Source organism: Gossypium hirsutum, chromosome A05 (assembly GCF_007990345.1).
Source record: "Gossypium hirsutum isolate 1008001.06 chromosome A05, Gossypium_hirsutum_v2.1, whole genome shotgun sequence".
Classification (NCBI taxonomy): domain Eukaryota; kingdom Viridiplantae; phylum Streptophyta; class Magnoliopsida; order Malvales; family Malvaceae; genus Gossypium; species Gossypium hirsutum.
Genome location: NC_053428.1, coordinates 107420932 through 107433501, shown reverse-complemented (window position 1 = coordinate 107433501; position 12570 = coordinate 107420932). Strand labels below are relative to the sequence as shown.

Below are 12570 nucleotides of genomic sequence, written 5' to 3'. Positions count from 1 at the left end.
CAAGAGCATGGGCCGAATGATGGTATTGATGGTACTATTGGGCCTAATAGTGGTGTTGGGCCGAAGAATGGTATTGGGCCACATATTGGTAATAATCCTTTCATAGCTACTAATCCAGTTTCGAATAATGTGCAGTTGGGTCCATCAAAGCCATCGGATAATATAGGTGTTCCAAGGCCGGTTGGCTCATCATCTTGGTATCCTGACTCGGGAGCCAGCAATCACGTGTGTCAAGATCCTTCGGCACTACATGATGCTGTTCCATATTCAGGTACGTCTTCTCTTTTAATGGGTGATGGTTCGCCTGCTATGATCTCATCTATTGGTCAGGGTGTTTTGGCTACAAAGTCTAGGGTACTTCGATTATCTAATGTACTATGTGTGCCGGCTATTCGGAAGAATTTATTGTCGGTATCACAATTTGCAACTGATAATGGTGTTTTCTTTGAGTTTCACTCAAATTATTGTGTGATTAAGGATAGCGTGACACAGGAGGTTTTGCTGACGGGCCGTATACATAATGGGCTCTATCAGTTCTCCATATCCGATACTACTATTCCTGTTTCGTTTCATCCATCCACTGCTCAGGTTGATCTTTCAACTCAGACTGCTGATAGTGAGTTTTGTTTACTGTGGCACAAGCGTCTTGGACATCCGTCTTCGAAAGTTGTTAAGAATGTTCTTGATAGCTGTCATTTCAAATTAAATAAAGTTGAAATAAGTGATGTTTGTACTGCTTGTAAAAAGGGAAAGTTTCATAAATTGCCGTTTCCGGTTTCTACTACTGAATATACTGACCCTTTTTCTTTGATTGTTTCAGATTTGTGGGGCCCTGCCTCAGTTGCCTCTGGGTCAAATTGGTATTATGTCTCGTTTATTGATATGTGTTCTCGCTTCACTTGGGTGTATTTAATTCGACAAAAATCACAAGCTGTGAAGTGCTTTGTTCAGTTTCAGAAACTCGTGCAGAATCAATTCGGCAAGTCTATCAAGCAGTTTCAGAGTGACTGGGGCGGGGAGTATAGAGCGGTTGCCTCGGTTTTAGCTGATCAAGGCATTATTCATCGCATTACCTGTCCTCATACGTCTGAACAAAATGGTGTTGCAGAACGTAAACATAGACATATTGTGGAAATGGGGCTTACTCTATTAGCTCAAGCAGGGCTTTCAATGGAGTTTTGGGCCTATGCGTTTACATGTGCGGTTCATTTGATAAATCGTCTTCCTACACCAGTACTGGATGGTAAGACTCCGTATAGAGTGTTGTATGGGTGTGATCCTACCTATGAGCATTTGCGGGTATTTGGTTGTTGTTGCTATCCGTATCTGAGGCCGTTTCAACGTCACAAGCTAGATTTTCGATCTCAACCGTGTACGTTTTTGGGATACAGCTCTTGTCACAAAGGGTATCAATGTCTCTTACCTGATGGTCGAATCATTATATCTCGTCATGTAGAGTTTGATGAGTCACGGTTTCTTTCTCCAGCGTCTTTATCATGCTCCTCTTGGGAGGTAAATACTGTACCTACGTGTTTTCCGGTAGTTCAGACTAATGTTTCTGATCATAGGAACATAGTTACTAGTTTGGCATGCCCGGGTGTTTTGAGTGGATCTTCGGTTCCTCCGGATGAAGTTAATACTGATCCAACGAGTACTACTTCTCCTAGTGTTCCGGTTCTTAATGAAGATCCGGGTTCTCCAAATGAAGTTGCTGTTAATTTCGGAAGTACTAACTCGTATCCTAATGATCAGTCTCCCACACCAGTTGTTCCAATTCCATCTGTTCCTATAGGACCAGAGATTTCTGTGCCTGATACGAATGTTCATCCTATGACTACTCGATCAAAGGCTGGGATTTTCAAACCTAAAGTTCTTGCGGTTGAAGTTAGTGAACCTTCAACGATTGAAGAAGCATTTGCTAGCCCTGAGTGGCAGACTGCTGCTCAAGCTGAGTATGATGCACTCATCCGAAATGGTACCTGGGAACTTGTTTCCATGCCATCAGGTCGCAAGGTTATTGGCTGCAAATGGTTATTCAAAGTCAAGAAAAATCCAGACGGTACGATTGAACGGTGCAAAGCACGTTTAGTTGCGAAAGGTTGTTCTCAGGTTCCGGGATGTGATTTTCAAGAAACCTTTAGTCCGGTGGTCAAGCCTGCGACTATTAGGGTTATTTTATCGATTGCGGTCACTAAAGGGTGGTCACTTCGTCAGGTGGATGTTAACAATGCCTTTTTAAATGGTGATATTGATAGAGAAGTGTTTATGCAGCAACCTCCGGGATATGTACAGCTTGGAGTTGATGGAAAACCTTTGGTCTGTCGTTTAAAAAAGGCTTTATATGGTTTACGTCAGGCTCCTCGCGCATGGTTTGAGAAGCTAAAGGCTTTTCTTCTAGCAGTTGGGTTTGTTGGTTCCAAATCTGATGCTTCGTTGTTTGTTCGGGTTTGCTCTGACTCCATACTTTATGTTCTTGTGTATGTTGATGACATAATCATAACTGGAGGTGTATCATCTTCTATTGATTGGTTTGTGAAGCTGCTGAATGATGAGTTCTCGCTCAAAGATATGGGAAGTCTGCATTATTTTCTGGGTCTTGAGGTTACTAGGTCCTCTAATGGGAGTCTTCATTTATGCCAGAAAAAGTACGTTCAGGATATGTTAAAACGAAGTGGCTTGTCTAATGCTAAAAGTGTTCATACACCTATGGTTAGTTCGTCTCATGTTTCCAAGGATGACGGGGATTTATTGTCAGATCCGACGGAATATAGGAGTTTGGCTGGTGCTTTACAATATGTGGTTATTACTAGGCCTGATATTGCGTATGCGGTAAACAGGGTTTGCCAGTTCATGCATAATCCTACCACGGTTCATATGGGTGCACTTAAGAGGATATTGCGGTATTTGGCTGGAACACTTGATTTTGGGATTATGTTTCGTCGGTCTGGTTTAATATCGTTGGTTGGGTTTTCTGATGCTAATTGGGGATTGGATTTCGATGATCGACGATCAACTTCAGGATATTGTGTATTTTTGGGGTCAAATCCTGTTTCGTGGTCGTCTAAGAAACAGCAGGTCGTGTCTCGATCTACGGCGGAGGCTGAATATCGAAGTCTTGCTGCTGTAACTAGTGATGTTATGTGGTTACTTTCCTTACTTCAGGAGTTGCATGTTAAGTCTTCTGCTCCGCCTAATATCTGGTGTGACAGTTCCAGTGCCGTTGCTGTTGCTGCCAATCCTGTGTTACATTCCAAATTCAAGCACGTGGAGTTAGATTTGTTCTTTGTTCGTGAAAAGGTTGCTGATGGATCAGTTGTGGTTGGTGAAGTTCCTGCGTCTGATCAAGTTGCTGATGTATTAACTAAACCACTATCAGTTGGGTCCTTTACTAGGTTTCGGAATTTTCTTCGGGTTTGTTCGGAGAAGGAGATGGATGCATGTTAAGATAAATGAATTTGTTAGAATGCAGTTACAGGAGAGCTGAGTTGTTAGCTAGTCTGTTAAGAGAATTTGAGCCTATAAATACTCTAGATGAGCCTTATGTAAAACTAAGTTTGAAATCAGAATTTTAGAATAAGAACTTACACATTAAACCTTGCATTTCTTCAGAGGATGATGTGATAGGAGGATTGATGCCTAGCAGACATGGGCTACTGACGTGCTATTATTTTAAAGCCTAGAAAGCAATAAGGAACAAAATAATAGTATAATTCCATGAAAATCAGAACATAATTCTTGGGTATATTATTGTAAAATTCCATGAAATTGGTAATCAAAATGATTCTCTGCAAGATTAATACACAGAGAACCGACAAGCATACTAGATATAATATATATTTATCCAAAGGTTACATCGAGTGATATCCAGAAATTCTCCCAAAAGCTAAAACTACAGGAAACCTTGCTCAGTCACCCATATATATTATATGTGTGCACAGTTGACAACACTAATGCTTGCTTTAGTGTAATTACGTAAACTATAGTGACTAAATTATTAATAAAATTTTTATTTTAATCACTTAATTAAAAAAAATTACAATTTAATTATTGAATATATAATATTAGCTTTAACAACTCACATATTATTATAATTCTATCTATAATATAATTGGCTTGTCATAAAGACAAGACAAATTCTCACTTAATAATATTAAATAATTTCTCAAAATAAATTTTATATTTAATTTTATCTATAATCTAAATAAATATTTGATACATTGATAATATATGTTATTTATTTCACTAAGTAACTTTAATCTTAAAAACAAACATTACATTAACTTATCCCACAACGCTAGCCAAATAATTTTTCTTTTTTGTTCTATTTCTATTTGAAAAATTAGAGAATACTATTTTTTTCTCTTCTTTCAGCCGATCTTTGTAAGAGTGAGCGAAATTGAATTTTATTTGAAAAAATAAAAAAAAAGTTTTGAATTTCAAGTTAATCAAATCAAGTTGTTCGAGTTATTCGAGTCAACTTGAATAAGCAATTCGATCTTCGAGTTTGAGTCAAGTTGAATTTTACAATTTGAATTATTGGAATAATTCGAATAACATATTGGTGTAAATACTCCTTTGGTCCTTCTCAATTTTAAAAATAAGCAAATTGGTCTCTCTCAACAAAAATTACAAAATAATTCAAAATAATTTTCAAAAATTCAAAATAATTTATAAAATTGAAAATATTTATAAAAATTCTAAAAATTCTAAAATTAAAGAAAGTTTAAATTTTAGAAATTTTCTAAAATAATAATTTTTTGAACTTAAATAAGTTAATTAATTATTCAAGCCAATCGTACTAAAACATCTTATTTTTTATCATTATTTTGCTTTGAATTTTTTTTTCAAATTTATACGTGTTTTAACATGGAATTAGTTATATTATAACAAGATTTTTATTTAATTTGAATAATTTCACTCAACTTAATTCGAAAAAATTTCAAATCGAGTTAGGATGATAAAATATGACTTGTCAACTCGATTAACTCAATATTTTTACTCGATTCAACTCATTTCGATTGAACGCTCACCGCTACATCTTTGAGTAGAAACACGGGAGATAAGTGTTAAGTATTAGATTAACATTCATGTTCTCAATTTTTATTTGTTCTGTTAGTTTCATTTTTCATTGTTATTTTCTCTTAAATTGATACTTATAATTTTTTTTATCTTAAGTTAGTATTCGAATTTTCATTCTTTCTATATAAGTACTTATTTGTAACACTATTATACATTACACAATTTACCATTTCTACTTTGATACCAATTCATTTTCATTCATCCACACATCACATGTACATGTCAAATTCTTCTCAACTTCAACAATCTCAAAACATAACATATATACAATACCATCTGGCCATATCAAGTTTACCATTATTAATCTATATATCAACATGATCATATCATATACAAAACCGATTCACAACTAGGTACATGCTTCATATCAAAATGTTAAAGAAACTATACAAATATTGTTGAGTTAAAAGCTATGGATTGGATGCTGAGTTACTTCTCGAGACTTCGAGATCCACCTAAGGGTGGATTTGGATGGACGATTGAGAATGGTGCGATTCGTTTAGCTTACTTTTTATCGCACGCTACAATATCTAATATCACCACCACCGTTGTTTTTACATTAACCACAGGCACCACTTATCTAAACCCACCCTAAACCTGCGTACAGAATAAACAAATTGTATGTTGAACGATAAAACTCAATGGTACTTTCATTATTCAAGTCAGATAATTGAAAACATTAACATGATTAGAATGAGAACAAGCATGTTTAAGTTGCAACCATTGTATATCATTTATCCATGTCACATATATATATACATATATGAAAAAAGGGTAAATCATTTCACAGAAGAAAGCGACTTTTTGCGTTCCTAACCAATTTCATTTTCTTGAACCAAACACAGAAAATTTTAAAAAATATTTTTCAAAAAATAAAGTTAAGAAATAAACAAACCCTAAAATTTTAAAATCCAAATTTCAATTACCAAATGCTACCTAAAATAATATTGGATCCAACCTAAAATGTTAAACTTCAAAATTTTAATACAATACCTAAGCTATTATAAGGACTCAATTTCCAAAGAGGAGTAAAACTTTATCATTTCATCCAGATTTGAAATAGTCCGGACTTAAATATAATTTGTATCTGAAAAGGATCAAACTGGAAATGGTTTGAACCTGGCATAACTCCTACTTGAATTGAACCTAAGCTGAAATCAATTAAAATCCGAAGTGATCCAAATACAAAATCAAGTTGACCGGAATCTGTCCAAACCCATCCTTTGGCCACATCTACTGAATACCGATCACCGGGATTCCTTTTGAAGCTTCTTAGGAAGGGCCTTTTGAGCTCTTGTAAAGCATTCATCAATTCAAACACAGCCTTCCTATTCTTCAATGTCTCTGCAATTGTTGCAATGGCAATTGGCAGTTCTGCACATCTTTGGGCCACTTCATTTGTTGTACAATACAAGTCATATCCTTCAACAATATCACCACCCATGATTTTAAACAGGTTCCGTGCTGCTTCTTGATTGAAAATCTTGATGGCAAAAGGTCTTTGAACACCAATGGAGGATAAAACATTGAAGTTTCTAGATGTCAACAAGATCTTGCATCCCATGTTTTTACCACCAGATGGAATTCCAAGAGCTCCCAAATCCAATGACACCCAAATATCATCCAAAATTATAAGAACCTTGTCTTGTTTATCAAAGTTAAGGTCGCTCTGGATTTTCTCAATGTTGGGAGATTGTGATATAGTGACAACGACCACCTTATCAAACAACTCCAACTTGGCAAGTCGAGCAACTTCTTTGACAAATATCGCCATGGGCTGTCTACGAGCTCCATACACCCCAACTATGGTGGAATCATCATTTTTCAAGGCCTCCATGACTCTTTTTAAGGCACCTGTTGTTGAACCATTGGCAGGTCTGGGAGCAGGACTGTACGAAACGCTATCGAATCGGCCTTTCTCCAAGAGTTGAACAATGGCGTCGGCCTCTTTCTCTGCTGTCTTGCTGAGCAGGTAACGAGACTTGAAGTTGGGGCAGAGTCCGATCAAACACTTTTCATTTGCTTTCTCTTCATCTTCCTTTAACTTGGTTTCAGCCATCTCAGAGATCTTGTGATCAACCATGGTCAACCATTTGTCCACGTCGTTGTAAATCTTCCAGCCTTGGCGTTTGGCAGCATCAACGGATTGCTGGACTCTCTGTCTTGCATCTTTCAGGTCGTTCACTCCCTCCCTGAGATTCTCAAGATTGGTTTTATAGTTTAGGAAGTAAGTCATCTCTTGTTTGATGAGATCAAATGCCAACTCCCCAGCTTTTCCACAAATCGAAGCAATAACAGCTTCCATTTCTTTGTCACTCTTTCTCAACTTCTGCTAAAGTAAAGATGGCTCTGTTTGTTTTCTAGATAACCAATACATTCAAGTGAACAAGAGACTAGTTGTCTTGTAAAATATGACTATAGAAATGATCAATGGTTAATAAATTATAGTAATTTATTCTTTTTTTCCCCAGAGATGAGCTGTAGATTCTTCTCTCCTACTCACACTGACCGATGGTGCGTGTGAAAAGCTGAAAGTTGCAGACGTGCTTTTTGACTTAAATATTTTTTTGGGTACAAAGGCAAGAAGTAAAGCAGTTGTAGCCTCCCTCTATAGGTGGTAAGTGTTTGTTGGTAAATCTGAAGCTATGCACAAATATGAGCTGAAAACTATTGGAGTTCTAGGCACAAATATGAACAATAAAAGGAGAGAGAAAAAAAGAGAGTGACCATTGAATATTGGTGACATTCATGGAGTGGGTCATATGAAGTCTTTGTTGATGAGAGAACCAAACATTGCATGGGAAGGAATAGAGGCTTGTTTGAGAAACTTGCATGGGAAAACATGATCAACATTGGATTTGATGATTGTTTGAGTTTTTGTTCCTTCAACTTTCACCCTATATATAATGTGATACCTGTACATAAAAATTATTCTCTTTGCTATTTCTACCATTTTACCTTATATTAATGTACTCGAAATTGTTCACTTCACTATTTCTACTACTTCGTATCAATGTACCTCTAATTGTTAATATTATTATTTTTTAACACTTCAACTAACTAAATTGGCTCTACTCGTTTCTAATGGTTAGGTGTTTTGTCACTTAACTTTGACCAAAAAAAAAAAACTCTTAAACTAACTACTACGAGTTTAGTATTGTGGTTGCTGCTATGGCATATATAGTTTTATTAAGAAAATTGATTTTATTTAAATAAAAATGGTTTTAAATTTTTCTTCAAGAAAGTAATTCATCCTAAGAGAACTTTTATTTTAATGATTTCAAAATTTATAAATATTGAATAATGTTTTATATTTAAAATAAAATCTAAATATAATACAAACATGTAAAATTGTCCCTTTAGTGTTTGTAATTTGGGGAAGGTTTTGTTTTTGATCGGGAAGACTGAAAAAGTTAAAGAGGACTGTTTTTCTTTTCATTGTCAGGAGATAGAGACTTTAAGATTGAACGAAACGGCGTCGGGAAATACAAACATTGAAGTTATACCTTCTAACTCAATTCGAATTCTCAAAAAATCGTATTACGTATTTGAATTTATTTGAAAAACGAATAATTTAATTTGATTAACTTAAAATTTTTTTTTTCATTTTCTGGAGTCAAAACAAATTTTACTCGCCACTAATAAGTATTGAGTTCTATATTTGTCTATGTTATTAGATCTAGTGCTCTAAGTGTAACATTTTCGTCTATGTATATTTGTGTTTTTCTTAAACAGATTGATCTAATAAAATTATCCATAAATTACATTAGTACACTTTGTATATTGTCCCAAATGATTTTGCATACAAAACAACATAAAAGCAAATATTAACTCGTTATCTAATATTTAATTAACACTAAACGTTATTACATGATTAAATATTAATACAGATATTAGTATATGAACCTAAATATGTCTTTAATGATGCTGGATTCGTTCAATTGTTTTATTTTTAAGTGGGCCTCAAGATTTGTAATAAAATTACGAATAAGCTTTGTAATTTGGCTTTGGCTAATATTTGTACTGTGAACTTTAACATGGATTATCCGGCGAATATTCATGATTTAGTGTTAAATGATGCAATAAAATGATTTTTGAGTTTTGACTCTTAGATCGTTTTTTATTAAAAAAAATGAACAAATCAATTAAAATATTAATATATCATCTATCGAGTCCAATTAAGAAAATACTTTATCTTGATCTTGATTATCGATGACTCCCAAAATATAGATATATGAATATAACAAACTGGATCCTGAATCCATCGTTGTTCAACATATCTTACTCCTGAATTATATATGCGTAAATTGTATGTAAAAACTTTAAATTCAAATAGATAAGATAATGAACCGAAAGCTAATACAATATGTAGCATCATTCACAATAATAAAATCAGTCTAAAAAATAGTAACTAGAAAATAATCGTGACCAAGAGATAAATAGAAAATAATCGTGACCACGAGTTGTTAATCTTAATGATCAATGACTTAATTATTATTTGATAGTTAGTAATTATAATAGTAATTAATTTTTTTTTGTAATTTTATGGCAATGTGAAATCAACATTTCGCCTTACTTCTCATCTGAAGCATAGTAAACTATTTATTTACTAGGGAAAAGAAAGAAGGTTTGCTAAGAAGGATCAAAAGAAAACAAAGCATAAATATGTAGGTGTAACATAAACATGGAAAATTTTAAACTCAACCACCTAAACATACTGATTCTGAGTCTCCCACATCCTCTTCAATTACCGCACTCTTATCTTCCCTAGTTAGGCTAATGCTTGATGCTGATGACCCCGCTATCTCTGAGACTTCTTTGTTCAGAAAGATCGCCTTCCGCTTCCGTCTGCTATGCTGCCATTTGCTCATTAGATCGGAAACCTCAACACGATCATTTCTTCTGCCGCCCATTACTGGCTCTCTCAATTCCTCTACGCTTGCATCTCTTTCGACACCTGCTGATGTTGTGAATGGAAAGAATAGCTGTCTAAAGCAACCGACGAGAAGTATGAGGAAGAAAATGTATACATAGAGCGATATCCATACAGACAAGGTCCACTTCCAATTGTGGACCAACTGTTTAGACCATGGCAACTGTGAGTTCATGATGATTTCCGCTTCGTACAACTGTGGAAGCGACAAAGTTCCGGCCCTCGGAGCCAATGTTACCCTCACGGCTTCACTTCTGGGATATCCTTCTTTATATCTCAGTATCTCAATCTTCACCTTTTGCGTCTCACTTGAAATTCCGAGTAAGAGAGGTATAGCCATAAAAAATGTACGTGCAAGCCGAAGTGGTAGACTTGTAAAGCGCAACATAACAGGCTGGCTAGACTTACCAATTACATCTCCATTGATTGATATCAGTTCTGCATTCAACTAATCAAACAAATACTATGGTTGATTACATGCTTTGTAACCATCAAAGACACCCAAAGCGTTGGGGTCGGAATGCACCACATTAGCTTATATCAGCAACAAACAGAGGGAGGGTAGGCCTTTCACTATTAGTAAACAAGTTGTCTACACACGTGTAAGAGGCTTCTATCCTTACTTCACATTGCCAAATCTAACCAATCATAGGCTTAGCATGTCTTGTGAATTACCTTTCAGCTAACACAGTTTATTAGTTTTTAACCCATCTTGCCTTAAATTTAGATACCCTCTTTTTCGGTCGTAGTAAAAAAATTTAATTGGAATTTTAAAGAACGGTATCAGCTGGGGGTGAAAAGAGATTATTCAATCCACTATGAACAAAAAATTGGAAGAAGTACGAATAAAATCGGAGAATACCTGAAATACTCCAATATCTCTGTTGAAATCAGATTCAGGCATCAAAAGAAGCAAATAAACATGAATGGTATGACCAACGGGAACACCCATCTGCTTCTTCCTATAACAGCCGCCATCAAAGCCACCTCCACCAGCACAAAACACCGCCGTAGGATTCACCTCTGTGTAATCAAAGAACAATTTTTCTCTAACGAAAACAGGCTCCTCCGCCCAAAGTTGCACCAACCCAATTCCCACAAAAGCAGCCAAAACCATCAGAAAGACCAACACCATGCACATTTGAGCAGCACCAAAAAGTCCTAACCCGACTCTCTTGAGCAAGACAGTGCTACCGTGGGTGATGCTGGAAGGTAGATTTTGAACCGCCGTTTCGACGTTGGCTGTCGTCTCTTCGGCACGGCGGTATGACTCAAAGGCCGCCGATAAGAGGGTGAAGAAAGGGGAAGAAAGAGTGGTGAAACAGTTGTAAAGGAGATCAGCTTGAAGAGATAATAAGGTATTGAACCAGTCAGCTGGTTTTGGTGCTTCTACTACTTCTGCTTCTTTTTCCTCCATTTCAGGTGATGAGAGCATGAGAGAAAGTGAGACTGAATTTGTGTGTTTGGGGATTGGTATGACCCAACTGCAATGTAAAGCTGCTTTTGCATGAGCAAAGAAACGTGGAGACAAGCCGAGGTAGACTATCGACAGGTGTTATTCAATCTTGAATTTCCACAATATTTTAGTTTTGGGAATATTTTTCTTTTCTAAAAACTTCTATTTTTAAATTCATGAATTTAATTTTTTTTCGGCAAAATAAATTTTTTGGATTTTCTATTAATTTAAATTTATTGCTTAAGTAACTCAGCTTTGAATTTAAAACAAACTTTTGCCTTTACTAATAAATATTGGGTGTTGTCTCGAAAACTATGTCATTACAAAAGAATAACTATAAATTTTAAATATGAATTATAAAATTAATAAAAAATATAATAAAAAAATTTTATTTGTTTATAATACTACCTAATTTTTTATCTAACTAATGCAGAGTAAAATTATTTAAAATAATAATTAAGTATAACTTAAATATAAAAATTATTTTTATAATTCAAATATTATAAAAATAAAATTTGTACAATATTCTTCAACAAAATATTTGTACAATAAAAAAAATTCACATATTAAAAATTTTGCAATTTTATTTTACTTTTCTTAGATAATATAGAATTAATATCAATATATTAGATTAGATTGTAAATGCATTTATTTATAAATATGGAATATAAATTTATTATATAAAAACTTAAACTAGATATTTAATTTTTTTAAAATTTTCGGTTAATAAAAGAAATAGCATTTTGAATATAAAATAATTAAATATAAATTTTAGTCTTTTTACATATTAGTATATAAATTTGTTTAACGAAGGTATTTTAACAAAACCAAAATTCTTATTTATAACTTGTTTGGTTACTCATATAATAATACGAGGAAAAACTTATTAATTACATGTATTGCAATAGTTAAATATAAAATAAAAAAAATAGTTAATATAAATTTAAAATTGAAGTGCAAACAACGAAGGTAGTCACCCAACTATTAAAAATTTTAATTTTAGACACTTAAAATAGAAAAAAGTTTTCAATTTAGGCACTCACATTACATAGTTTGATTATTTTGGTTAATCTTGTCAAAATCTCAAATAGAAATCTGAAAT

At 34.3% G+C, this 12570-nt stretch overlaps 1 protein-coding gene across 1 annotated transcript; it reads right to left on the bottom strand.

Moving 5' to 3' along the window:
* Positions 1–9655: 9655 nt before the first annotated feature.
* Positions 9656–11499, bottom strand: LOC107959493 (seipin-1). Its single transcript, XM_016895564.2, has 2 exons — positions 10875–11499; positions 9656–10460 (listed from the first exon to the last, which is right to left on the bottom strand). Exons 1-2 carry the CDS (start codon positions 11445–11447, stop codon positions 9780–9782), a joined length of 1254 nt encoding a protein of 417 aa, XP_016751053.1. The 5' UTR covers positions 11448–11499; the 3' UTR covers positions 9656–9779.
* Positions 11500–12570: the final 1071 nt, after the last annotated feature.

Coding starts and splice junctions, on each gene's coding strand:
- LOC107959493 (XM_016895564.2), bottom strand. CDS start 11,447: ATGCTCTCATCACCTGAAATGGAGGAAAAAGAAGCAGAAGTAGTAGAA. Junction 10,461..10,874: donor GAGATATTGGAGTATTTCAG/GTATTCTCCGAT, acceptor TTGTTTGATTAG/TTGAATGCAGAACTGATATC.